Raw genomic sequence first — 26,844 nt, 5'->3', positions numbered from 1 at the left:
GGAAAGAAAATGAAAAAGAATGGCACCTTCGTGAGCAGGCACGGAGTTATTGCGAGATTCGGAATAGAGCCGTGGAACAGAAGACATGTTTAGACTGGAGCCATTAGACATAGAACAAAATGAGATGATATATGAAAGCTATTAATTCACGTGTGATTTTGTTGTATTTGTGAGAAGCATCCGCGTGGTCATCGTACTGCTATGGTAATGCAGAGTTCTGGATATGACGTGACGGCTCGCCGGCTGTCTGCGTGACAGAATCGGCTCATTCCGGTGGCGAGAATGAAGGGTACGGCAGTATCAAGGGGGCTTGATCCGTCCCAAGTCGAGTGCTACTTGAACACCAGCAAGCCGAAAGGGAGGGAGACGAGGCGAGAAGAGTGCGATATTTCTCACCACCACAGTGGAGTTGCCAGCCAAAGGCGTTCGACCCTCGCGGCAAGACAGATAGATGCCTTGGCTTACTGTGCCTTGGTTCGAGATGGATGGGTGGTTGACAAGTTGGTTGGTTGGTCGTCGATCCCCATGCCGGTAGGGCTGCGTAAGATGAGGGTTACCTGCAGTATGTAGGCCAGGCATACAGAGGGGCGAGGCAACAGATGACGAGACAACCGCGGCAACTTCAGCTTGAGTTAAGACATGGCCATTCTTGCTGGTGTTTCTGGAACGGATTCGATCGCAGATGCGCTCAACGGTGTCCATCTCTCTCAAGGGTCCCGGTGTTTGACGAGTCTCGATTAGCAAACACGGAAGGGATTTATTCAGGGTCAATTAGCTGTCTTTCGTGGGTTCCCTCATCAGAAGTCACCCGAGGTAGGTGATCAAGCATACATATCATGCATCCTGCTCCATCCAATCTTGCATTGGACATCCCCCACCTGTTCCACCCCCCGGTACGCCGAGATACCTTACCGTGGGTTTAGCTGGCATACACGTGTAGAAGCGGGAGCCCAAAGGATCTGCGCGCGCTAGTAGTGTCACTGCCGCGCCTGACACTAACATGCTATGCATTCTCTCTCTCTCTCGCTCCCCCACAAAGCTTACGGGACGGTCGGCTTACGGAGCAGTGGTACCTAGCGGTCGGTCGTCGCTCCCGCCGTTGTATGATAAAATACAAACGCAACTCCAACCCGCCAGTCAAGTTTTGCACGACGATAGTTGAGCCATCTTTACATTTCTTGCTCGTGCCCTCCAGTGCCGCCCCGGTCGTGCCCCGGCCTCCTTCGTTCCCCGCCCCGTGAGGCCCACTTTGGCTTCCAACGCCCTCGACGGCGAGGAGCCGATTCGTGAACGTGGTAGTGGAGGTGGCATCTCTCTCTCTCCTCCCTTTCTCATCCTGGTCGCCAGCTCCAGGTCACTCAATAATATCCCTACCGGTACCTTTGCCCAAAAACCACCGCACAACCACCACCACCACCAAGACCAACGTCGCCCAATTTACATACTTCCCTTCACTTGTTGGCCATAGCATCATCGTCTTCACATCCTCGTCAGTGTGTGCCCAGACGACTCCCTCCACATCCACATCCACCTTCGCCGTCTTCACTCCACATGCCACTGCACCGAAGAAGAAAATACTAGTTTATCTGCAGTGCAATTTGGGCCTCACAGTTTTTTTTTGAATCCCCGCATCATGCTTTCGTCTTGGATACTGTAGTTTCATCGTATCCTCAACAGAGCACCATACCTTGCCGACCGCGACAGCAGCCTTTGTCTTCTTTCCTCCCGCTGGACTTATACGGTTGGACTCGTCCGTCCCCTCCGGCCTCACGCTCACCGCATCTCCGCCGCCATGTTTCCCTTCGATGTAAGCGCCCTTCCCCAGCTTCCCACACGCAAGGGGTTGCTGGTGATCGACTTCCAAAACGACTTCCTTTCTGCCGACGGCGCCCTTCCGGTCGCAGAGCCTGACGCCCTTGTGACCCAAACCCTCGACCTGGTCAAAGCCTTTCGCAAGGTCGGCGATGTCATCTGGGTATGCACCGAGTTCGACAAGTTCCGCACCGCCTCCAGTGAGCAGATCTGGGCCACCGATGCCTTGCCAAAGCCCAAAATCCTAGAATCCCGTGCGAGGAGGAGGACGGCCGCCCCCTCCGACACCCAGCCCGAAGCCGGAGTCGACGCCGACCCCGAGGCCTTCCTCAGCCAGCCCGGCCCCAAAGTCGTCCGCTCCGCCACCCCCGGCGCCGACTTCCCCACAGCCGTCAAGGAGGCCCTTGGGCCGAGGGACACCACCTTCATCAAGTCCCACTACTCGGCCTTCGCCTCCGGCCAGCTGCTGCAAACCCTGCGCGTCAAGTTCGTCCATGAGCTCTATCTCTGCGGCTCCCTCGCCAACATTGGCGTCTACGCCACTGCCATGGATGCCGCCAAGTTCGGCTACGCCATCACCCTGGTTGAGAACTGCTGCGGCTTCCGCTCCGACCTGCGCCTGGGCAATGCCGTGCAGAGTCTAGTTGACGTGACGGGCTGCGAGGTCGAGGACAGCGATGTTGTCATTGAGGCGTTGCAGCCTAAACCGGCCGCAGCATCGCCCTCGTCGGCCTCCTCGCCCGTCGTGCCCAAGAGAATCGCAGAACCGGGCGGGATCAAGACGCCACCCGCGGGTGACGCATTCAAAACCAACCTACTTGAAGAACAATTGGCCAAGCTCTCGCTCGGCGGTCCGGGTGCCGCAAAAAGCGTGCCGTCGAGCTCTCGCCCACGCCCACCCACGGGAGGCCATGAGTGTGTGAGCTTCTGCGATGCATTAGAGGTCGACCCCGGCGCACAGCCACCACAACCGACGAAAAGGAGTGACTCACCCGACAACAAAGCGCCTCGTAACACCCCCGGCAAGATGCGATTAAGTGAGATGGCTGCGAGATTGAACGCAACTGCGGCCGCGGAGGATGCCACTCCAAAGGAACCTTTAATACCCAAGCCCGCTCCTGGCGACGACGATTCGTCTGCATCTGAAGCCGAACTCCAGCCGGAATCGAAACCAGTCCCGGACACAAAGCCAGCAGACAAACAAGCAGCCATGGATGGTGAAATCGACGTCAAGGAATCCACGCCGCAGGCCACCGAGCCGCTCTGCGAGGGCGACACGACCGTGTTTCACAATATCCTACCGGGCCCCTTGGCCGAGGGCATATTCGAGAAGGTGAGAGACGAGGTTCTTTGGCAGAGAATGTCGCACCAGGGCGGCGAAGTCCCGCGATTGGTAGCCGTCCAGGGCGAGGTTGCCGACGACGGGAGCATGCCGGTTTATCGCCACCCGTCCGACGAGTCGCCGCCTCTCCTCCCCTTCTCGCCCACGATATTGAAGATCAAGGCCGAGGTCGAGAAGCAGCTCGGCCACCCGCTGAACCATGCCCTGATCCAGTTCTACCGCGACGGCACCGACTACATCTCCGAGCACAGCGACAAGACCCTGGATATCGTCAAGGGATCTTACATAGCCAACGTCAGCCTGGGAGCCGAGCGAACCATGGTGTTTAGGACCAAGAGGCGGGACAAGGACCCGTCCGGCACCGAAGCACCGTCTGGGGAGGACTCCAAACAGCGAAAAACGACCCGCGAAAAGCTGCCGCACAACTCCCTGTGCCGCATGGGGCTGGAAACAAACATGCGCTGGCTGCACGCCATTCGCCAGGACAAGAGGGCGGAGAGAGAAAAGACCGCCCCGGAATTGGCCTTCTCCGGCGGGCGCATCTCTCTCACCTTCAGGCGGATTGGCACCTTCTTGGACCGGGAAGGTACCTCGATCTGGGGACAGGGCGCCACCGGCAAGACCAGGGACGAGGCCCAGCCGGTCATCAACGGGCAGGGCCCAGAGGCCGTCGGGATGCTCAGGGCCTTCGGCACGGAGAACCACTCGACGGACTTTGACTGGGACAAGCATTACGGCAAAGGTTTCAACGTTCTTCACATCAGCAACTCGCCGCGTCTGTGCGCGTCGGCGGACCCCGTTGTCAACATGCGCATCGCCCTGATGCTGGCCGAATTCGGCGTCGCGTACGCCAAGGGAAGCATGTCCCCGTCGTTCAAGTGGAAGGACGGCAGCCCGGACGCCAAGAACGCACCGGCCGTGCCCGAGACGCTGCCCATCAGGTTCGTCGACAACGACGCGGCCAAATCGACGGTCCAGGGCGAGCTGGCCATCATGCTGTACCTGGACTCGGTGCATGGGCCAGAAAAGGCCGGTGCGCCGGCCGGCAGGTCGCAGCCCGACACGGCTCGAGTCTTTACCCGTTTCCAACAAGGCCTTGCGCTCCTCGACAAGTGGCGGCCGCTGGAGCGGGACGGCGAGGGCAAGCGCGTTTTGAAGCCTCTGGCGCGTGAGCTGGCCCTCTGGGACGGGTACGCAGCCGAAGCGGACTCCATCGCGGGGTCGGCCGTCTCGTTGGCCGACTTCGCCGTCTGGCCGGTGCTGCACGCCATCGTCGAGGAGTCCGGCATCGAGGCGCTGGCCGCGAACGAGAAGCTAAAGGAATACTACGACAAGGTCAAGGCCAGGGAGTCCACGGCCAAGGTACTCGGTGTGGACCACCCAGACGGCGCGGACTCTGCGTGAGGGACCCTACTAGAGGAGCTTGGAAGGTGGCTAGAGCGTGTACGGAGAGGGTGAGGCGGGGATGATGCTTGCGACGGGGTGACTAGGGGGGGGGGGGGGGGGGGGACATGGGAAAAGTGCAAAAGCGAGGAGTATGTGATACCTATGAAAATATCCAACGTAGGCTGTTTCTAAAGCCGACATATCCTCATCTACCAGCGTTCGGTGTCATGTCCCTCCATGTCTATAAACATGGCTAGGGCTTTGATGACTTTGACTCGGCTCTTCTACGAGCAATTTCCCCTCTAACAATCAACCAAAGGAGTAGAGAAAACCAACGGGCACGCCATCAGAAACGGCCGGAACCCGTCTTACGTGGCTCACGGACGGCGACTCTGCTTTCACTGATTGGAATAGTGTGCCACGTCACGCGTACATGAGGCGATATGATGAGACGAGCGAGCTAGCAATATCGGCAAAAAAGGCGGCAGCGAGAGGTTCACAATGGGTTTGGCAATATTTAATTTCCCCATCTCGTTGATGATGGTAAACATTTTATTTCATAGAGGGTAGGTGTTTGCGCGCGCGCCCTTCCCCCCCCCAATGGTACATGCATGACGGGACTTTTGGAAAAAGTCTGTGGTCGTTATAAAATAAAAAAAAGACTACAACAAGATGAATCAGGGAGACATAAACCGCTCTCACGTAGCCTGACAGCAAAAAAAGGCCCCTTGAACGCCGTAGAGGAACGACACTTTGATCTCGTGTCCCAGGATGAGAGTCCGTTTCTGTCAATCCCAACTATATCGGTCCCTGTTTGCTCAAGCGGGGACGTCCCACGGGAGTGGGTATGTGCCAACCCAGTCAGCCACCTCGGATCTCAGTTGGACAATCTCGGGGTCGGTCTCTCCGTCGCCAAGGTACTCCATGTAGTGTCTCAGCAGACCCGGCTTCTTCTCCCCCTTCTCCTCGGCAGCCTTCTTGGCGCTCTTGTTTATCCGCACGGCGATGGTGACGGCGCGGTCGATGATGTCGGCCACGCGGTTGAAGTCTTCCTCGCTGAAGCCTCTCGTCGTCATGGCAGGGGTACCGATGCGCAGCCCACCAGGGACCAACGCAGATTTGTCGCCGGGAACCGTGTTCTTGTTGGCCGCGACACCAACAAGCTCCAACACACGCTCGACACGGCTGCCGTCGATGCCCTGGGGCTTCAGGTCCGCCAGGATGAGATGGTTGTCAGTGCCGCCAGACACAATCTTGTATCCCAAGCCTCCCTTCTCCTTGGGAGCTCCCAGCCTCTGGGCCAGCGCCTTTGCGTTTGCCAAGACCTGCGTCTGGTAGGCTCGGAATTCAGGAGCCTGGGCTTGCTTCAAAGCCACGGAAAGGGCGGTGATGGTGTGGTTGTGGGGGCCTCCCTGGTGGCCAGGGAAGACGGAGGAGTTGATGGGACCCTCGAGGTTGTACAATTCGTCCTCCTTCTTGGCGTTTTGCCGGCGAACGCCCTTGCGGAAGAAGATGATGGCGCCACGAGGTCCTCGCAAACTCTTGTGGCTGGTTGTGGTGACAATATCAGCGTAGGCGAAGGGACCAGGCATGACCTTGGCGGCAACCAGGCCAGAAATATGGGCCATGTCGGCCAGGAGGTAAGCGTTCGTCTTGTCGCAAATCTCGCGAATGCGCTTGTAGTCGATCAACCTGCTGTACGCGCTAGCTCCCGCAACGATAACCTTGGGACGATAGGCCGTGGCAAGCTCTTCCAGCTTGTTGTAGTCGATCTGTCCCGTAGACTCGTCGAGCCTGTAGGGGACCGTCTCGAAGTACTTGGAAACGGCAGAGATCTTCTTCGTCGGTGTCTGGTAGCCGTGCGACAAGTGGCCGCCGTGGGGAAGGTCCAGACCCATGAGGCGATCATGGGTGTCCATCAAGGCGGAATAGACGTACAAGTTGGCCGGAGCGCCGGACAGAGCTGCATATTATATTAGCGACGGTGCAAAAGGAGGCACACAGGGTCGACGGAGAAGCCAAGCGCACCTTGAACATTGACGCCCCATTGCTTTGGGTCGAGGCCAAACGTCTCGAGCGCTCGCTGCTGGCACAGACGTTCCGACTGATCGATGAACTCGTTTCCGCCGTAGTATCTTGCGCCGGGGTAGCCCTCGGAGTACTTGTCTAGCGAGTCATCTTAGCTTCCATCTTGGAAGATGCAATCGGTATCATGGACGATGCGCCTACTTTGCATAACACTGCCCAAGGCATCGAGAACGGCCTGCGAGGTGAAGTTCTCGGAGGGAATGAGGTTGATGAAGTGCTTCTGTCTAGTTTTCTCCTACAAACCCATTGTGTTAGTGGCTGTCCCCAATTGGTTGTCACACGGTGCTGTTGAGGTCGGCGCAGGTGCCAGTAGAGATCGCCTCGTACCTTTTCAATGATGTCGTAGACAGCGGGGTCGGCTTGTTGGAGTTTGGCAGACAGCAGCTAGAACAGGCAGGGGTAGGTTAGCACAACGAGGGACCATGCTTGTGGTATCGCGGGATGCAATTGAGCTGCGATGCGCACCTGTTGCTGGCCATCCAAGCTCTTTGTTGAGATGAACCTCCTCACGCCACCTGCGCATGGCAGAGCTGCCCCTCTCGGCAGGCAGCGGAAGGCGCGAGTTGTGCCTCGAAAGACTGGAAGCGACATGATGGCGATGTGACAAGGGACCTAGAACGAGACGGGTCAATTAGTCGATCTGACAGCCCGTTGTTTGAGTCGACGAGTAGGAGGGTAGGTTAGAAATGGGAGAAGGCGATGTGTAGTAGTAATAGTAGTAGGCTAGGAAGGGTCGGGGAGCAGGAACGCATACCAAGCAAGCTGGATAGAGCTGTAACAGAGAACGGCACCAGACAACAGTGCCAGCACCCCAGCTACGGGAGCGAGGCCATGATGTAGTGGCGGCAGGCGTGCACAGGCGGTGGGGATAGGGACCTGGGGGTTGGGGTTCCGTGGTGGTCTGTCACTGCTTCAGGCGGAACCTGGCCCGAGAGCAAACGGTGCAGTGGCCGAGCTGCGTTTGGGGAAGGGGGACGGGGCGGAGAGGGGGGTGGCCTCGGCTTTGGACCCGACCTCGCACTGTTTGTACACTGCATGCATGCATGCATTGCATTGTTGGCCGGCTGGCTGGCTGGCGGGCTCGCTCTAACACTACGGATACCAGCCCTTCCTTCCCTCGTTGCCGCCGGCATTCGTTGCCTGCTCGAGGATTCAGTTCCTATCTCTGCAATCTTATCAGCTTATCCACGTTTGCATGGGGAAACGAAACTGCCTTAGGCACACAGGCACGGGCTTTCGGCACACTCCCGCCGACCCAGCTCTGCCCTTTTTCAAGGCCGCGCCGTGGCCGAAATTTGTCTGTTTTTCTCCTCTTCTCTTCTTTACACAACTAAATTGGAGATGACGAGCACGCTTTCTTCACATATCAGCTCTTCCGCTTCGGCGGGTGCATGCTGAAATGTCCTGGCACACCTCACCACCTTAGAGGGGCAATTTGAAACAATCTGATCCAAATCCACGTTGTGCTTTGATATTATTTTGTTGTCTGTGGGAGACACCTCGCGTCGGCATACTCTATCCATCATTCTTTTCGTACCTGGGAGGGAACAAGGGTCCTTGAGCATGGGCTGGCCCTGCTAAGCCAATCTATCCTGTCCAAAACAAAGAGAACCTGGCAAGCGTCACGGATTCTTTACGTAAATAGCGCCTTGAATAACCAACCTGACTGCCTTGTCACGCACGCTGTGTGTGTGTGAGATGTGTGATGGATGTGTGTGATAGATGTGCGTGTATCCTCCCGTCAGCCACACGCCCCAGCCTACCACCGCCCAATTTCAGCCTTGAGCAGGCCCTGGCTCTTGGCCACGAAGTCAATTACATGCCACCGCAATATCAAGAAAAATGCCAAACGACCCAAGTTTGCTTTCGGCCGGAGCCTTGACTTGGCCCGCCCATCGGCCTTTGCTTCGCCTGGTCTTTGGGTGGGAGTTGAAGTCATCGCCGGATGTATGCCCCCCGGGCTCTGATAGACGGACGGACGTTCTCTAACAGAGGGATATTGGCTCGAAAGCTATCATCAGTATGGCCGTTAGCTGGACCATTCTACTTGTTATGACATTTGCAGCTTTTGTGTGTGTCCAGAGAGGGGGTTTTCCATGACTGATGTTTTTGCTCAGCTGGCCCCGTCATCACTCCGGTCCTCCACCTCGATCCAATATCAAGTTGTGGTAAAGCCATGCTGTGAAGAGTTCCCCCATGATTACCCAAGGGTTTTGCATCCAACAGACGAGGCCTCGAAATGTCACACACATAATGCTCATTGAAGAGAAATAACCATGTAAAAGATTGCTGCTGCTCATTTTTCATGCCCGTTTTTTGCCATGTCATCGATTTCCATTTTTCAATGCTACATGCCAAAGCCCCGCTGCGACAATAGGGACAGTAGGACGTAAAAAAAGAAGACCCAACCCGATGACTCCGAATGCAGCCGCCTAAGGACCGAGATCGAACGTGATCATCTATTTGGCCTCCTCCTCGCCCTCGCCCAACAGAGCGTTCCTCTTCGCCGCCACTCTCTCCTGCTTGCGCTCGCGAGCGGCCTTGGTCTTCGCACGCTTGGCGTCCATCTCGTCCTTCAGAGCCTTCTCGCGGGCCTTCTCGGCCTTGGCACGGTGAATCTGTAGAAACCCACGTGTCAGCCCATCTCTCTGTCCCCTGTGTACATCCATCCAAGTCCGAGGGGATATAACTTACGTGCTCAACGAGAGCACGCTTGTGCTTGAAGGCGTTACCCTTGCTGGAGTGGTAGAGCTCGTGGTAGAGGTGCTTGTCGATCTTGCCGGAGGCACGGTACTTGACCAGAAGACGGCGGAGAACACGGAGACGGCGCATCCAGAGGACTTGGCTTTATCGGGGGTCAGTACGCAAATCTAAATTTGTCCACCGTCGGTCTATCGTCGAGCGTCTTGCTTGTTCTCGGTCAGGCACGGGGGCCGTTCCAGACAGGCAACAGCCTAGACGACAGACCGACCGTCGGGGTCGGCGTTGACGAACCTGGGCATACGAGCCTCGGCGGTACCCTTGCGCTTACCGAAGCCACGGTGACGACCGATGCGGCGGGCGAGGTTCAGCTCGCGAGCGCGGGATCTCGAGTGCATCGTGACGGGCTTGCGGATGATGAGGCCATCGGCGACGAGCTTGCGGACGGTCTGGCGGGAGTTGGCGTTGGAGATCTCGTTGACCTCATTGGGGTCGAGCCAGATCTTGCGCTGACCGCAGCCGATGACCGACGCGGCCAGGCGCTTCTGAGTTCGCAGATTGACCCTGTGGAAAAAAAGCATTCGATATCAGCCTTTGTCCCTGATGATAAAATTTCGCCTCCCAGCCGAATCCCCAATGCCGTGATCGGTTCGTCGCCTCCGCGTGTCCCGGGCGCCGCAGCGGCCAGAAACCGGCGTGCCCGGTGCAGAAGACGACGGGAATCGCATGGGAATTGGCGTGACAGTGGTTTGGTAGTGCTGTCGTGATAACTTACATCTTGAATGCTGTCCGAGTCGATGGTCGTACCTACCGGGGAGTCGAGGTGTTGAGAATTGAGAGGGGTTCGCTGGAATTTCTCTCAGGAAAGTGAGCTTCGCTGTGGGTTGGATGTTGGGTGGGGCTGGGCCTGAGGCGTCTCGGTTAAGCGAGCCCAGGGCTCTTGGGCGACGAGTGGTCACGTGAAACGGCGACACAGGCCTAAATTTTGTCATTCTAGGGAAGGTGCACCGCTTTTGCAATGCCCGGTACTTTTTTTTTTCCTATCTAATTTTTTTCATCTTATCCCTTATCGCACCATGGTCCTGGACGCTATTCCCAATTCGTCTTAAAGTACCCCGGCGGTACCTAGGCTAAACATCGTGTCTTCGTTTACACTACATGCACCTGACCTTGCGTAGTAAGGTATGCACGAGGTGCCAAAGTAAACAAATAAAGATAATCCCCCACCGTCACCTGTTAAACTATGTATTATGCTAAAGTAAATGAAACACCGGTCCTGGCCAGTTTCCCTCTTCTCATTCCGAAATTAACGTTTTCGCAATATGGGAAAGAAGCCCAAGGAGAGACTCGAAGAGAAATAAAGAATGAAGCAGAATAACGACAAAAAGATGAGCGTTGGTGGGAATAGAGGCATGTTCGTAGGTACTGTGCAGCGATTCCTCTCTGCCGGCTGTTTGCGTTTTTACTCGACTGTGTGGGAATATATTGGGAGAGAATGTTTCTCTGCCTCAAACAACCAGCGAGTGGATTTAAGCTTACTTATAAATTATGCCCAGTCCTACTCAGTCCGGTGGCGGCTCTTCCATGATCAACGATTTCTCATCAGATTCGATGCCCTTGCACAATATCAATAAGGCAACTCTTTGACCTGCAAGGCGGTCATTCATTTGAGATCGTTTCAGTCATGTAGAACAAACTTTTCTTTTGTAGATTCAACCTCGCCCGCCTCTCATCGGCCATGCCGTCTCTATTTAGCTTTTGCCAAACACATCCTCGCCCACATCAACTTTGCCCACGCTCCAGATCTCCTTCTCGTCCTCGACCTCATCGTTGGACAGACCCAGACCGCCTTGGCCGCCCTCTGCCTCTCTGCGTTCACGCACTTGCGCACCCAGCCGCATGGTGACGCGCTTGAAGTAGTCCTGCATGCTCCTCTTGGTGTTTGGCGGCAGGTTTGCGCCCTCAATGAACTTGTCAAATACTCTGGTCTCATCGTCCGCTACGTTGAAGAGAGCCACAAACGCTGCTTCCGCTGCCAGCTTGACTGGGATAACCGGGTCTCTGACGCTGGCAAAGATGGGTCCTGCGAGTACGGGCACATGCGGTCGAACCATATCCATGTCCACGCGGCTCATAGTTCGAACAATGACCAAAGCCAGCCGGCGAGAGTCAACAGAGTTTCCCGGCTGGATGACAGTGGCAAGTGCCTCGAAGATCTTCTTGTTTGACTCAAAGGTCTTGGTCGACTCGGAAAGAAGGTATTTGCCCGTGGCCAGAATGAGGTTGTCGGCGATGAATGGCTATTTGTCATGTCAGCGGTGTCATTCTTCGTCTTGCGCATCATAGTGACACTTACGTTTTTGCTCGACATGCCCTGGCAGAAGAGATCGGGCAAGTCCTCCGCCAGAGGGCTTTCGAGGAGGCTCTGCGGAGACTCGACGAGGACTGCGTTCAGCGCAAGCGCCGAGGAGTGGCTAAAGTGGCTGGTCACCACTCGGTTCTTGAGCAGCCCGTTGGCGGCCTCCTCTGGCACGTTCTTAATCAGCGCTCCGAGCAGCTTGGCGTTAGTCATCGTCATGGTATCGTCTCTCTCGTCAGTATCCATGTCAATGAGACCCAACACGGCGGCTCTTGAGGTCTCGCCCATATTGGCACCGGCCTTGCTGATGACCTCGTACAGAGCGCTGAGCATGGCTGTCTTGACACCTGGATCCGAAGTCTTGGATCCCGTGACAAGCTCAGCAATCAACGGATCAATACGCGGCGTGTACTTGATCAGAGTGCCCAAAGCCTTGGCTGCACGGGCCCTGAGAACCTCGCTCGTCGTGTCTGCAAGAGACTTGGCGAACGTGCGTTGAAGCTGGGGCAGGAATGGCTTCAAAGCCGCCGGCATCTTCTCCAAGAGGTTGTTGAGTGTCAACAAGATGGCCGACTTGACGTCTGTGGACCTCTCAGACACGACACGAATGAGGGGACCAGTGATTTGTGTGACAAACGGCTTCAAAGAAGCCTCGCTTGTCCGGTCGACGATGTCGGAGATGGCGAGAGCAGCCTGCGTTCTCTGATCCGGAGTACCGTTCATCAGGCCCTGCAAGAAAATGGGTAGGATGGCGTTGATGCCCTTGGGAAGCTCGAAGCCTGGCAGGTTTGCGCCCGCCACGCCGACCTGCTGAAGCGTCTGTCTGGTCGAGGCGACCAGGCCCTCCATCTCCTCCTTCTTGAGCTTCTTGGTGAATTCGCTGAGCGCAGCCCAGGCTCCCTTGACGACGGTTTGGTCTCTGTCATCGAAAGAGATGAGCAGCGACCGGACAATGTCTTGGTTGTATCGCGAGTAGTCCACATCTGCGGTAGCAAAGAACTTGCACAGGTGGCGGGTAGTCGCCGCCCGTCTGCGATGGTCGTCGTGCTTCGTGAGCTGCAGCAAAACATTCATGACCGTGTTGAGTCCGTCATACTCGTCAATAGACAGTACCACAGTATCAAAAGACTTCTCGAGGTCCTCTCTCAACGCCTCGTCCTCGCAGTTGATGATGTTGTCCATGAGCGAGTTGATGATGTTCGGCAAACGGCGGTTCATAGCAGCACCGGCCACTGTTGACAAAGACGCCAGAGCCTTGGCGTTGAACGCAGAGATGGGAGGGGTAATGAGGGTAGGGATAAGGTTTGGCAGGATGATGTTGGAGCGAGTCGTCTCGGTGAGGAGAGTGAGCAAGGCCGACAAGGCGTTGTCGGCGTTCTCATCGGAGCGGAGGAGGCTGAGGAGGTAGGGGAGCACCTGGTCCACAGCTCTCTTGCCCAGGATCTGTTGAAGAGAGTCAAAGGCCTCTGCGGCAGCTTCTCTGACATCTTCATCCGAGTCGGTAAGGGCTGTTCTGACAACGGAAATGAGCGTCTTCTCGTGATCTTCCAAGGCTTCTTCGGAAGCCGAAGAGATGAGTTCCTTGAGGGCAAGGCAGATGCCCTGCTTCGCGTCCGTGTCGGTTGACGTTTGCAGTCCCTCCTCCAGGGTTGGCAGCAGCGTAGACAAGACACCATCGCCTGCTTTGCGGATCAGCTCGCCCAGAGCGTTGCTGGCAATCACCTTGTGCTCCATGTTTGAGCTTCCCAGGCGCCGAATGATGAGCTGAGTAAGCGTCGGCACCAGCTCCTTGAGTGTGCGAGGGCTAGAGACCAACGCCTTCCACACGTTGACAGCAGCGGAACGGACCGCATTAGCTGTATCGCATCGGCAAACATAGAGGGCGGAGAGAATCTTGTTCCTCTTTTCTTCTCCAAGGGCTTCGCGGAGGGAAGCACCTGCCTCTCTAACACTCTCCTCGTCTTCTTCTTCGTCCTCTGCCTTGCCGCTGATGCCTGTAAGATTGAAGAGAAGGTCACCGACAAGCTCGACTGAGCTGAGTCGGATACGGTAGCTGTCGTCAGCCAGGCCACGCTCAAGCTCAGGAAGCAGCAGATCGACAGCACGGACGGCAAAGTTCTTGACGAGAAGACGACCAGCGCGAAGAGCGGTTTCGCGGATTGACTCGACATCGTCAGCCAAACCGGACAAAATGGGCGGGATAATTCTGCCCAAGTAGTTTGCAAAACTGTTGCCAAAGCAAACGGGGAGATAGATGAAGAGAGACATGAAACCCTCCCGAACAGCCGGCTTGGACGACTCGACGTTCTGCAAAATGGTCGGAAGAGTTTCCTCGAGTCTGGTCGTACCCAAGCCAGCGAGAACCTCGCTGAGAGCTTGGGCGGAACCAAGGCGATCTCCAGCGCCATTGTCTGCCTTGAGGGTTTGCATGAGGCCTGGAATAAGATCCGGGAGAGCGTCTTCTCCCAGCTTCTCCACCAAGGATCCCAGTGCCCTGGAGGCCGTAGCACGAGTTGTAGGAACCGGATCGACGATGGCAAGCTTGAGTCCTGCGACGAGAATCGGCAAGTGCGAGACCAGATCCTTGCGTTCGGTAAGGTGTGCAAGACTGCCAATGACTTGTGCCGCCTTGCGCTTGGTGTTGGATCGATCACCCAAGCCTCGTTGCAAGATTCTTGTGACCAGTGCCAGAGAAGGCGCGTCTAGGTAGTGCACGAACTGGACCTTGATCAAGGCATCCAAGGCTTCGTCGGTGTACTTGGTAGGGTCGCTAAGAGCCTTGAGCAGGATGTCGACGAGACTCTTGATTTCGGGGTTGTTGATGACCTCGCCAAACCTCTTCAGACTCTTATTGGCACCAGAGCGAACCTCCTTATGACTGTCATTGAGAACACCTGTAAGGGGCGGGATAATATCCGGCAGACTCTGGGCCAGCTGGTTAGGGTCGAGATAGGCCATGGCTCCCAACAGGTCACAAGCTCCCTTCTTACTGCGCCACTGCTGATCATCCAGACCGTCAAGCAGAGTGGGTAAAATCTTCTTAACACCATAAGAGCTCAGTTTGGCAAAGCATGCCTTTGCCGCCGCCAAACAGGAGTCTCGTACATTGGCATTGCTGTCGCCGAACCCAGTGAGGAGCTGGGGGACAATTTGGATGACATAAGGCTCAAAGAGACGACCCAGTATGGTAGAGAGAAGTTCGTATGCAAGGAGTGCTGCTTCTCTTTGGTTCGGCTCCTTCTTGTTTTCCATTGCTCCTCTCAATGTCATCATAATGCGCTGGTCTTTCAGTGACGAAATGCCGCGACCCTGAACCAATCCAGCCAGGCCATAAGCAGCGCCTCGCTGCTCAGCATACTTTTTGGATGTCAACAAAGTCTCGAGAACTTGCTGGAAATACTTGGAGGATTTGTCGCCGTAAGCCTCGACCAGTGGCGGCAAACATTCGGCGATGGCATACTGCACGGTTTCCGAAGGCGTGCTCAGGGTTGCCAGCAGTCTGTCAATGACGATGGGGAGCTTCGAGTCGCCGGGGTTCAAATGGCGAGCGAGCGCACCGTACATGATAATGACAGCCTCGTTAACACGGTCAGAGGCCTCTGTGTTCTTATCCGGCCCTTCAAGCGTGCGCTCAAACACCTTCATCAGCTTCTCAACCATGCTCTTGCCATGAATATCGATGGCTCGGATGGCTGCGTCCAGCATCTCGCTGCGTACGTTTGCGTTTTGATCGCCCAGAGGCCCGCTCTCGATAAGGAAGTCGAAGTACGGGTCAAGCTGCTGCTTAGCCATGTGTGGCGACAGCTCCTTGAAAGCAGACCCTATACCGTGTCGCGATTCCCAAGGATCGGCCGTGTTGGACTTCTTGGGCATGCCGTATTCGTCCAATTGGGCAACGCGCGGTTTGGCAAGCTCAACGTAAGAAGACTTCAGAGACTCCAAGATTGACTCCAGAGTGGACTTGTGCGCGCTGCATGCTTCGGCCAAGGATCGAGCTGCAGCCCTTCGGAGTTGACCATCGATGCTATCCAAGTAGGGCAACATCTTGGCCGGTACCTCTGGGGACAAGGCGAAACCGCTTTCCTCCCAAATATCGCGACCAAGCTCCACGTTTTCGTCAACGTCATCGTGGCATGCTAACCAAATCTCATCTGAAAATTCGAGTTCGCTCATGTCGACTTCTGCACTAATGGACTGCAACACTGCAGTCCTTACGCTGATTTCTGGGACAATGGATCCCTTAGCCAGAGCAGCAATCTCCTCCAGAGTCATATTGGGGGCGATGCATCGGCACATGTCGGCAAAGCAATCCTTGATGATCTTGTAATGCTGAGTATAGCGTTGCATAGACAAGATCAACGAGGACAGTACCTCCAATCGAGGCGTCGCTTGATCCTCACAGGTATTTGTGTGGAAAGAAAGGAACTCGATGGCGAGGACAAGCTGCTCATCTCGTGCATCGAGGGACGAACCAAAACCGCCGGTCTCAATGACAGTAAAAACCAGGGGAAGGATGTAAATGAGAGACACCGTGTCGAAAGGACGCTGCTCTCCAGCGAAACGCAGACGGTAGAGCACTCTGGTCAAAAGCTCTTCAACAGGCTCTTGCTTGTAGTCCTCTGACAGTGTAGTGACACCACGGGCACGCAGCGTTGCTACACCGACAAAGGGCCTCATGGGACCGAGACGCGTAGTGGTTCGGTCTGAGCATGCCAGGTAGGCAAGCGGAGCAGCATCGCCTGTGAGAAGGCTAGCACCGGCATCGATGACGTCCAGAAGGGCTTTGACGGCGGGTCCCATCCAGAGAGAGGATTCGGTCGGAGGCCCAGTCGCGAGACTTTGAATGATGCCGATGCCACGGAGTAGCCTTGCCTCCATGCGACGAACGGAGTCTCGAATACCCGCCTCCTTCTTGAGCTGGGCATTCACTTTGGCTGTCTCCTCGGCCGTGAGTTTCTTTTGCTGGCCCTTCTTTTGGGCCAACTGCGCCCTTAATTCAGACTCCCACTTCAAGATGTCGTAGTCCTTGTTATTCTTATCGGGTATAGTTGTCTGGGCTTTCTTCGCCAGGACATCCACGAAAGCAGTTCCTTCAGGGGTTCGGAAAATAGCAGCCTCCACAGGACCGATATTCCGCAGTTCCTCAGGCTCCAGGTCTCGTTGAATAATTTCGACAATCTTGCTGGTCATGGTGTCTGGGGCCACAAAGGCCAGCTCGGCCGCGGCGTTGCAGGCAGCCTTTTTGACAAGGTCAGACTTTTGATCGATCGAGGTCCTTTCTGAGATTTCTTCTAGCAGCTGATCCTCGAACTGACGCGCCAACTCTCCCGGATCTCTCTCCACGCGCAAGCAGAGGTCAATCCAGCTGGCGCGGGGGACGAGATCCTGTCGAGCGAGAACGAGCAACGAGCAAAGCTGCTTATCAACCGCATCTCGTACAACGCTCTGTTCCTGCTCCCCTAAGCCCTTGGGGTTGATGCATATCGCACGGAGGGCCAGGTGCAGGTTTGCATTGTCGGTCTTGGACAGAGCTGCCGCGCTGTCCTTGTCGCCCGTCTCCAGGGTCTCAAGCCAGTGCCAAGCACCGTCAATGATGGCCCGGGAAACGAGGCTCGGTCGGCTGGCATATACCCGGGACAGGCTATCCGTTGCAACCTGTCGAACCTTGGGGGTGGCTACCGAAGCACCAATGGTGTAGATAAAGGCCTCGGCCCAAGCGACAGTGACTGGCTTGGGGGTTTCCTCGGTCAAGTGGTCCGCGACGGCCGTGAGAGCTCGGGAGAACCAAATGAGCTCATCTTCGACAGTGATCTTGCCGTAGATGCGGGGGTTCAGGAGGAAAGACGGCTTCGGCTCTAGTACGAGGCATTGGCTCGTGACAGAGACTTTGGCGAGTGATGATTTGACAGCCGAAGAAACGTTGCTCTGCTGCGACCATGACGTGAGCGTGGTCAGAATGAAGGCGCCAACCGTCAGGTTGTTTTGAGCAGCAATCAAAGGGTTCGCGACAACTTCGTTATAAGTATCTGACAGCTTGGGCAAGACACTCTCGGCAAACTTGACAGCAGCCGGCGACAAACCGCCGGAGCGCTCGGATGAGTTGAAGATCTCTCCGATACGCAGGAGCCAAATGCGACGAGAGGAAAACTTCTTGTCAGAGATGCCCTTCAGGCATGCGTCCACAATCGGCTTGGCAACCTCGACGTCGTTTTGGAGCAGGTATCCAGCAGCTCTTGCGAGGGCCGACGTCTCAACGGCAAGGGCAGCTTCGTTTCCTTCCTTCGCCGAGACGACCGCCAATGACGTTGCAATTTTATCGGCGGTGGTCTTGGATAGGGGAATAGCCTCGAGCATCTCGCAGTGGAGAACTCTGTGGTCTGCCGAGGCCAGCTTTCCGCCCTTGACGGGTCCTACAATCTCTTCCGCCGCTTTCTCCAAAGCCTTGTCATCGCGGCTCTGGGCGGCCAGGGCGTTGAAGGCTTTGACAGCACCACTACGGGTGACAGCGTTGCTGGACTTGACATTGGAAAGTATGGGCTTCAGCAAGTTGCCCACCAGGATCTGCGAAAGGTCGTAATCCTTTGGAAGGGAGCGGATCAGGGGGATAACGACGTCGCTCAAGACGATCTCTGGGGCTCTAAGCAACCCCTTTTCGAGTGATGGAACGACCTCCTTGGTGAGCTCGTCAAGTGTCACAAAGTCTAGGAAGAAATCTTGCAGGCCTGATGCTACATGCGTTGGGATCGCAGTCCGGGAACCAATGATCTCTCTGGTGTAAAAGGTGAAGTAAGAAGACTTCTGGGCCTCCAGAGCTGGCTTGACGGCGGGTAGCCTTGAACTCACACCGGCGATGATGCCGAGCAGAGGGGCGTTCTTTGCAGATGGCTGGGCGGCTTTGGCCGTCAGTAGCTGCACGGCATCCTTGAGAGCCTTTTCGGGGTTCTGGTGCAAGGTGAAAAGCTTGCGCAGCCCCCTCCGAGTGACAATAATGGCAGAATGGGCCATGCCACCCTTGGCGGTGGGCTGGAGGCAGTTGTCCAGCGCATCGGCGTCACTCAGGAGGATCTGAGAAGCTAGCTTGTCCCACTCGGGTGTCTTTGCGAGGTGCTGCATGAGCAAGCTACACCACTCGACCAGGACGAAGGCGTTGCTCGCAGCGATTCCGGGCTTCTGAGACTCCGCGCGTAGAGCAGCGACAAAGGCAGCGAGAACCTGGGAGTCGAGCCCCTTGGAGAGAAGGGCGGACAGACATTTCTGTACGGCAAGTCGGGAGGGTCGGTCGGTGTAAAAGGAATGTGTCCAGAAGATCAGCTGGAGCAGTTTACGAATCGAGGTTTGGTCAATGTCTGCGACAAGTGGTAATGGTCAGCACCGAGTTGCAAGCCGGAGATGCGCAAAAGCGACGGCGGCGGCGGTGGAAGCAGCAGCAGGAGGAGCAGGTGGAGGGGAGAGGGGGAGAGGAGGAGGGGCAATTGCACTTAATGGGCCGTACCTGAGCTGGATATTCTATCATCAAGTGTGCGCAGATGGGCTATTCTCGTCGAGGTCGAGGACGAGGTCAAGGCTGTTCTCGTGGCTGCGAAATCGAGCGAGACAGAGCCTGAGCCATTGGCGGCGACTTCAGTCATTTTGGCGGGAATGGGAGCGGACAAATGGTATCATTGGGGGCAAGTCGGCCAGCTATGCGGTCGACGAGCGGGAGGAGAGTCGGCGTATCGTGTACGGGCGATTGGGAGGGGAGGGCGAGGAGGCTGAGTTGAGGTGAGGCAAGGTGAGGCGAGGTGAGGTGACAGAGTTGGATATCGTCGCCGTTCGCACAAATTGTCCAGAGCAAGACAGGTACCTCGAGGTAGATGTCGATGGAGTTCGAGGCGGCGTGGGCAAGGCAAGGCAGTGTTGGGTCACTTGCTTGGTACTTCTAGACCGGGGGGGGAGGGGGGTGCAGGCAAAAGCAGCAGCGCAGCTCCAGAGGCAGAGGAATCAGCGCCGCAGGGAATTCTTTTTCTGCCGCGCGAGCTGGAACAGCAGACGAACAGGGAAAATTCAAGGTATGTACCAGAGGTACCTTTTTAAAGGGTCTCTAAACTTGGGGCAGCAGTTGGCGGCTTGGGGCTGTCTGCGGAGCATGCCTCCCCCATCGGCGGGTTTGAGTGACCCTTTGTCGGCTAACAAGGGCGCTACGAGGTACCTTGCCGAGCCTGGAAGGTACTTCTGGTTCTAGGGTTGTGTGGCCCGGCGGCTAGACTGGCGGGGTTGAAAATCCTGATCAAGAAGGCGGTCAAGATGAGGTCAGCTTTCCCATGGCGGGGCACCACCAGGCCAGCAGCACTTTCGCATCCTTCCAGGCCGTGCTCCTCCAACAGCAACCAACCAATACAATAAATACACGATGAATTCCAAGAGGATGGTTGAAAAGTGGCCGAGAGGCCCAAGTAAGTGCCTGGTCGCCTCTGCCTTATTATCTTACTTTGGCTTTACACATGCTCCGTCCGCCACCTCTCCCATTAATGATCCGACTAGCTGGCAAGTTAGTTGCATACGTTTGTTCTTCGCCGTCCGCATCCCTTCTTCAGAGCCGCCGCCTTCCAATGCTAGCTATTATTGCCCATCAGCACTTGGACGTGGTGTATCCGTGCTCTTAAAATCCTTGCCCTGGGTTGATGACGCAGCAGCGGCGGCAGCGGCTCCCATGCAAGACGACGTGAGCCTAAGCCTGAGCCTAAGCCTGGCCGTGGCCGGTCTGACTCAAAGAAAGAGAATTCCCCGTCTTTGGCAGCAAACAGGAAAAATATTCTCCACGGAAAACAGCCCCCGGCCCAAGTACCTCTCCGTACCCTTACTCGCCGTACAGTCTGCACAGGCTGCACTCTCCTGCCTCTACTACCTACCGATCTCGTCTTGCTCTTGTTCCCAGGTGAGAGCGGGAAATGGAGCGAGAGATTTAGAGCGAGGGAGAGACAAGGAGAGACACGGAGACATAGACAAAGAGCTCTCCGGCTAACGGTCCTCTTTTGGCCTCCTGCGACTCCCCTTGCTAAAACATTCCCGTCCTTTTCGAGGAGCCTTAGCTCGCTCGCACTGGACCTGCATCTTTGATCTTGACCACAAGCTTGAGGACAGACTCTGCTCAGCTGTTGCTGGCAAAAAGCTATTCTCTTCCTCTCTCCCTCACACACACACTCTCTCTCTCTATCTCCTACCGCATCACAGACCCGGCCACACCACCACCACAGCCTTCGCCAGCGCTCGCTTGGATAGGCCCAGGCCAGACAAGCAAGGCAGCTCGGTTCAGGCTTGAGGCGATTGCGGATACCTTATCCACATCGACCTCGAAGCAGTAACCTACCTACCTGCCTACATTACACTACACACTCTACAAAGTACACCCTGCCAGAGGTACCCAGACACCCCAAGTCTGCGCCAAAGATACTTTGCGTTGCATTGATTGCCTCGCTTTCGTCCACCCTTTCACAAACCAACACATTCATAAAATAAACCCTTACACGCCTGGGAGCCGAGCCCACCGTTGACATCACTCCATCCCCCCGTTGCACGCAGCCAACTCACTCACTCGACTCTGTGCTTGCCTCTTGTCCCTGCTCATCTAAGCTACCCAAAAGGTACCCGACTCACTCGCCCCATACTCGTTACATACACACTCATTGCATCTTGCTCATTCAAAGGACCCCCCCCCAGCCAGCCTAGGCCAGAACGCGCTTCTCAATCGCCCTGCTTCATCGTCCCGCCCGGCGTCTCGTCCCTTGTGTCATCCATTTTCCGCCTCCGTCTCCGCCTCCGCCACTCGGCTCGGCACCCATTTTCTGTCTTTCCCGACTTCCATACTTCCCGCATTGTTCTAGTTCTCTACTTGTTTGTCCATCCGTCTATCGCCCTCCCTCTCAGAACCCTACATATCGGCGCATTGTTACCTCGACGTCACAGACGCGCAGTATCTGCACCCCTCACGGTTCAGACCTGATCCCTCTACCCGCAACCTCGCTTCATCGAGCGAGCCATGGCCGGGGCCAAGAAAAAGAAGAAGCCCGCGGCAAACCCGGCCAGAGGCTTCGCCACCACCTCCGTTGCCTCGTCCAAGCCTCGGACCGAGCCCGCTGAAGGCGCCGAAAACGCCGCTGCTGCCCGGGCCACCGCTGCCGCTCCCAATGCCGCCTCAACCCAGGATGCCCCACCCTCCGACTCTCCGTCTGCTTCTGCTGGTGCCGGTGACAAGGCTGCCAAGAACGAACTGAGTCCGGAGGAGTTTGAGAGGCAACTGGATGAGTCCGAGTTGCAGCTCTTGGTTGAAAAGTATGCTCAGAAGACAAAGAGAGATGCCCAACGCCAGCGCACGAGGCTTGAGACCGATCGTCGCCTGCTCAGGGGCCAAGCCGATACCGTGAACTCCCGGAAATGGCTGCCCCAAGAGTTGATGGATCAAGTTTTGGATTTGATCCAGGCCGAAGGCCGCTTTGCTTCCTCCAGCGTCTCGACTGAGGGCTCTGTCAATGGGAAACTGTTGCCGGAGGAGGATATGACCATCAAGCTGTGGACTTTGCAGCAGACCCTCACCAGCGTTGGCTTCCCCGAAGAGCGCGTCCAGTCCGTGTTGCGTCATATCCTGGATATTGCCCCAAACATACCATCCACCGCCAAGGACAGCCTCTGGGGTCTTGAAGAAGCCCTCGACTGGATGGCCAGAGAGTGTCCGAGTGACGAGTTGCCCGACTATGATGGCCGTGGCAAACAGGGAATCAGACAACTAGGTAAGGCCTGACGTCGTTACCTTCGTGCGTGCGATGGCTGAGGCTGGCTTACTTACTTACTTGCTTTTCTAGACACTCCCGCTGAAAGTCCTCTGCCGTCGGGGGCAACTACGCCCAGAGCTTCTGAGTCTGATGGCCGCCAGAAGTCCGGCCCATCATCCAAGAATGGTGGCCCTGCTGCCTTCAAAAAGAAGCCCGTCGTGGTTTGCGACAGTGACATTGAACCGGATGACTTGGCCCCAGTCTACCTTGAAACGAAGGCCAAGTTGTTTGAACTTGAAAGAGGTCAGCAGGACAAAACGAGGCAAAAGAACGGCAAGGCCGATGCTGGTGAAGACGAGGAAAAGCTGGCCAAGCTTCGCGCGAAGATCGAAAGGATTGAGAAAGATGTCCTTTTCGACAAGTTTGCTGCCGAGCAGCAGTGGAAGCCCCAGAAGCTGGCACTGGAGAAGCAGCTTGCAGCGGCGAGGAAACAAAAAATGCAAGAAGAAGCCGAGAAAGCGTCTCAGAAGGAGACCGACGAACCGGTCGCGTCTTCTGATGGAGACATCAACGATGAGGCCGAACGCATTGCGGCCGAGATTCTTGCGCAGGGCGAGGACGACGATGACGGCGGTCTTAGTGATCTTTTCGCCAACCTGCCAGTCACCGAAGTCGATGCTACAGGGAAATCAAGCACGGTGCTCAATGGCGCAGATGGCGTCAAGATAACGATCCGGGATTTTGGGAAATGGACCGGCGTTACTCCCATGCGAGCATTAGAGGAAGCCTGCCGAGCGAGGTACGTGTCATGAAATCTTTGGTGCCAGTTCGTCGAGCTAACTCATCCGCAGAGATCCCTCGGTGAAGATCGCCTACCGGCTCATATCCGAGGTTCCGTTTGCCAACCGCCATGCTGTCTCTATATCGTGGATCAAATCCCAAGAGGTACCACCACAATCTCAGGATGACAGCGTTGATGTTGTGACCCATCCATCCAGCTTCAGTTTCAGCATGAAGACTATTGCCACTCCTGATAAGAAGCAATCGGAAGCCTACGTCGCAACTTGGGCCCTTTTCCACATCTTTGGTACCTCATCGAAGGAGGAGAAAGTTGGGATGAGGCTGCCTGCCGTCTGGCGTGAACTATGGGATGAGCTGGCGGAGACCAGGAAGAACCTGCTGGACTCCAAGGACCGAGAGGCAATCAGAGAGCTACGGACTCTTGTGCGCCAGAGGCAGGATCAAGAGCTGGAAGACGGCGTCATCCTACAAGGTGCTTTCAAGGGAAGGGGTGCAGCCCGCAATCAGGCCGACAATAAGGACGAGGCTGCCCAAGAGGCTGCCAAGCGCCTCTCTGGCGGGCCCGAGTACTACCAGAATATCTGGGCTCAGAAGACCAACTCTCCCAGGTACCAGGCCATGCTCCAGTCTCGCATGCAACTCCCCATGTGGAACTTCAAGCAGCAAGTTACCGATGTTGTCGACAGAGAGCAGGTGGTCATCATCTGCGGAGAAACCGGGTGCGGAAAGAGTACTCAGGTACCGGCTTTTCTCCTCGAGCATCAGCTGGCTCAAGGCAAGGCGTGCAAGATCTACTGCACTGAGCCGCGTCGAATCTCTGCCATTTCATTGGCTCGGAGAGTCAGCGAAGAGCTCGGCGAGGGCCGAGGTGACTTGGGAACCTCGAGATCGTTGGTAGGCTATTCTATTCGCCTGGAAGCCAACACTTCTCGAGAAACCCGACTGGTGTTTGCAACCACTGGTATCGTCATGCGAATGCTGGAAGGCTCGAATGACCTGCGGGAAGTCACGCATCTGGTCCTCGACGAGGTACACGAGAGATCTATTGACAGCGATTTCCTACTCATCATTCTCAAGAAGCTCATGCTGAGACGCAAAGACCTCAAAGTGGTTCTTATGTCTGCAACGGTTGATGCCGAGCGATTCTCCAACTATCTCGGAGGAGCGCCCGTGCTGACGGTTCCTGGGCGTACTTTCCCTGTTCAAGTCCGCTACCTGGAAGATGCAATCGAGGCAACCGGCTACACTGTCGGCCAGCCCAACCAAGAGAAGATGGTTGACCTTGATGACGATGTTGTTGAGACGGAAGTCGAGGGACCCAAGTCCACGTCCGGGGCTGACCTGTCCGCTTATTCTGCCAGAACTAGGGCCAGTCTTGCTCAGATTGACGAGTATCGAATCGATTTCGACTTGATCGTGCAACTGATAGGCAAGGTGGCCTCAGATCCACAGTACTCGGCATACAGCAAGGCGATCCTTGTGTTCCTTCCTGGTATTGCTGAGATTCGAGCCGTCAACGACCTCTTGTCTGGGGACCCTTCGTTTGCACGAGACTGGTTGATTTACCCTCTTCATTCTACCATCGCCACCGAGGACCAAGAAGCTGCTTTCCTCATTCCGCCCCCCGGAGTCCGCAAGGTTGTACTCGCAACCAACATCGCCGAAACTGGTATCACCATCCCTGACGTGACCTGCGTCATTGATACGGGCAAGCATCGTGAAATGAGATTCGATGAGAGAAGACAACTGTCCCGGCTCCTTGATACATTCATCTCCCGGGCGAACGCCAAGCAGCGGCGTGGAAGAGCTGGACGTGTCCAGGAGGGACTTTGCTTCCACATGTTCACCAAGCACAGGCATGACACGATCATGAGTGATCAACAGACGCCTGAAATGCTGCGACTTTCTCTCCAAGACCTGGCAATTCGTGTCAAGATCTGCAAGATTGGCGGCATTGAGGAAACCCTCAGCGAGGCATTGGACCCGCCCTCGGCCAAGAACATCCGTCGCGCCGTGGACGCGCTCATCGACGTTCGAGCACTGACTCCTGGGGAGGATCTGACGCCCCTTGGCCATCAACTTGCCAGGCTGCCTCTGGATGTGTTCCTCGGCAAGCTGATCTTGATGGGTGCCATTTTCAAGTGCCTGGACATGGCCATTACCGTGGCGGCCATTCTATCCTCCAAGACGCCTTTTACGGCACCCTTCGGGCAGCGAGCACAAGCAGATCTCGTCCGCAAGGGTTTCCGTCGGGGAGACTCAGATCTCCTGACCGTTTACAACGCGTACCTCGCATGGAAGCGGGTATGCCAGTCGACCAGCGCTTCCGGCGGCAAGGATTTCCAATTCTGCCGAAAGAATTTCCTCAGCCAGCAAACTTTGGCCAACATCGAAGACCTCAAGGGCCAGCTCTTGGTCTCTGTAGCAGACTCTGGGTTTCTGTTGTTGACTGACGATGAGAGAAGGGCTCTAAACCGGCTGCGCTATGGAGCAAACTCGCGAGGGCGACGTCATCAGAATTTCTTCGACATACCTCAACGCGTGAGCATCAACAGCGAGAACGACGCCATCACGACGGCAGTCATTGCATGGAGTTTCTATCCCAAGCTGCTTGTGCGCGATAATCCGGGGAGCCGAGGATTGCGCAACGTCGGCAACAACCAGTCCATCAGCCTGCATCCATCTTCCGTTAATAAGGGCCACAATGAGCTCAAGTGGATGTCGTACTACCACATCATGCAGTCGAAAAGGTAAGATGCATTTTGCCTAGCTGCAACATTCACCGGTATTCTCGAACTTGAAGCTGACGAATATGCACAGCGTCTATCACGCACACGAGACCACAGCTGCCGACCCATTTGCCATTGCTCTACTCTGTGGCGATGTACGAGCTGATGTAAGTTATCCACTGGCTACACAAGAGACGCGCCCCTAGCTCTGACAACCATTCACAGATGTTTGCCGGTGTTCTTGTCCTCGACGGCAACCGGTGCAGATTCGCCCTGCCCGACTGGAAGACGATGCTCGTCATCAAGGTCCTCCGCACGAGACTCCGAGAGCTCCTCACCCGCTCTTTCAAACAACCAGGCAGGTTGCCAACGGCGCAGCACGAGCGGTGGTTGGCGATTTGGCAAAAGATATTCTCTCAAGAGGCAAACAAGGACAGCGGCAACGCGACTGTTAGCAAGGCATAGGCTGTGTGCGATGGACGACGCATCAAACCTTTTGGGCAATAAAAAAGAATAGTAGGACAGGTCCCCGTTGGCTCGCGAAAGCCGCCCCTGTGCCTCTTTTTTTTTTTTTTTTTGACATTGGCCCGTTGATGATATTGCGTTGAAGGCTAGTAAGCGGGCCGGACTGCGGGAAGACTGTCAGTCAGTCAGTCAATCAGCCCATTGCTTCTTCGCGTCTCAAAACCTCTCCGGAACAAGCAAAGAATGCGCCAAGATGGACGGGCGAAGGGGTATCTTGGCCTCGCGCGGCTCGGCGTCGTCTGCGCCCCAAAAGTCGCACAGAGGAGCATAGAGTCTTGAACCCAGGGCATGCATGCGCTTGGAGCTTTTCAAGGGGTTGCCCACCACGTGCCTTGTTCGATAGAGAAACGTTGGACG

The 26,844-nt window shown here is 56.0% G+C and overlaps 4 protein-coding genes across 4 annotated transcripts; 2 read left to right on the top strand and 2 right to left on the bottom strand.

Moving 5' to 3' along the window:
* Window positions 1-1,792: 1,792 nt before the first annotated feature.
* EsH8_V_000922 (uncharacterized protein) lies at window positions 1,793-4,558 on the top strand (the record flags this gene model as incomplete). The annotated part of the gene is made up of 1 exon (XM_083273438.1): window positions 1,793-4,558. The coding sequence occupies one exon, from the start codon at window positions 1,793-1,795 to the stop codon at window positions 4,556-4,558; it is 2,766 nt and encodes a 921-aa protein (XP_083126153.1).
* An 800-nt stretch (window positions 4,559-5,358) lies between these two features.
* EsH8_V_000921 (serine hydroxymethyltransferase) lies at window positions 5,359-7,219 on the bottom strand (the record flags this gene model as incomplete). Its single annotated transcript, XM_083273437.1, has 5 exons — window positions 5,359-6,503; window positions 6,569-6,706; window positions 6,770-6,863; window positions 6,956-7,012; window positions 7,094-7,219. The coding sequence occupies 5 exons, from the start codon at window positions 7,217-7,219 to the stop codon at window positions 5,359-5,361; spliced, it is 1,560 nt and encodes a 519-aa protein (XP_083126152.1).
* Window positions 7,220-9,087: 1,868 nt separating this feature from the next.
* On the bottom strand, window positions 9,088-19,315 carry EsH8_V_000920 (armadillo-type protein; the record flags this gene model as incomplete). Its single annotated transcript, XM_083273436.1, has 6 exons — window positions 9,088-9,246; window positions 9,323-9,473; window positions 9,623-9,892; window positions 11,096-11,628; window positions 11,685-19,033; window positions 19,180-19,315. 6 exons carry the CDS (start codon window positions 19,313-19,315, stop codon window positions 9,088-9,090), a joined length of 8,598 nt encoding a protein of 2,865 aa, XP_083126151.1.
* Window positions 19,316-21,702: 2,387 nt separating this feature from the next.
* EsH8_V_000919 (P-loop containing nucleoside triphosphate hydrolase protein) lies at window positions 21,703-26,427 on the top strand (the record flags this gene model as incomplete). The annotated part of the gene is made up of 5 exons (XM_083273435.1): window positions 21,703-22,450; window positions 22,523-23,231; window positions 23,284-25,983; window positions 26,054-26,129; window positions 26,188-26,427. The coding sequence occupies 5 exons, from the start codon at window positions 21,703-21,705 to the stop codon at window positions 26,425-26,427; spliced, it is 4,473 nt and encodes a 1,490-aa protein (XP_083126150.1).
* Window positions 26,428-26,844: the final 417 nt, after the last annotated feature.

This window comes from Colletotrichum jinshuiense, chromosome 5, assembly GCF_051148585.1.
Source record: "Colletotrichum jinshuiense chromosome 5, complete sequence".
In the NCBI taxonomy this organism is placed as follows: Eukaryota; Fungi; Ascomycota; class Sordariomycetes; order Glomerellales; family Glomerellaceae; genus Colletotrichum; species Colletotrichum jinshuiense.
The sequence above is the reverse complement of the archived record's forward strand: the minus strand, read 5'-3'. Positions and strand labels throughout refer to the sequence as shown.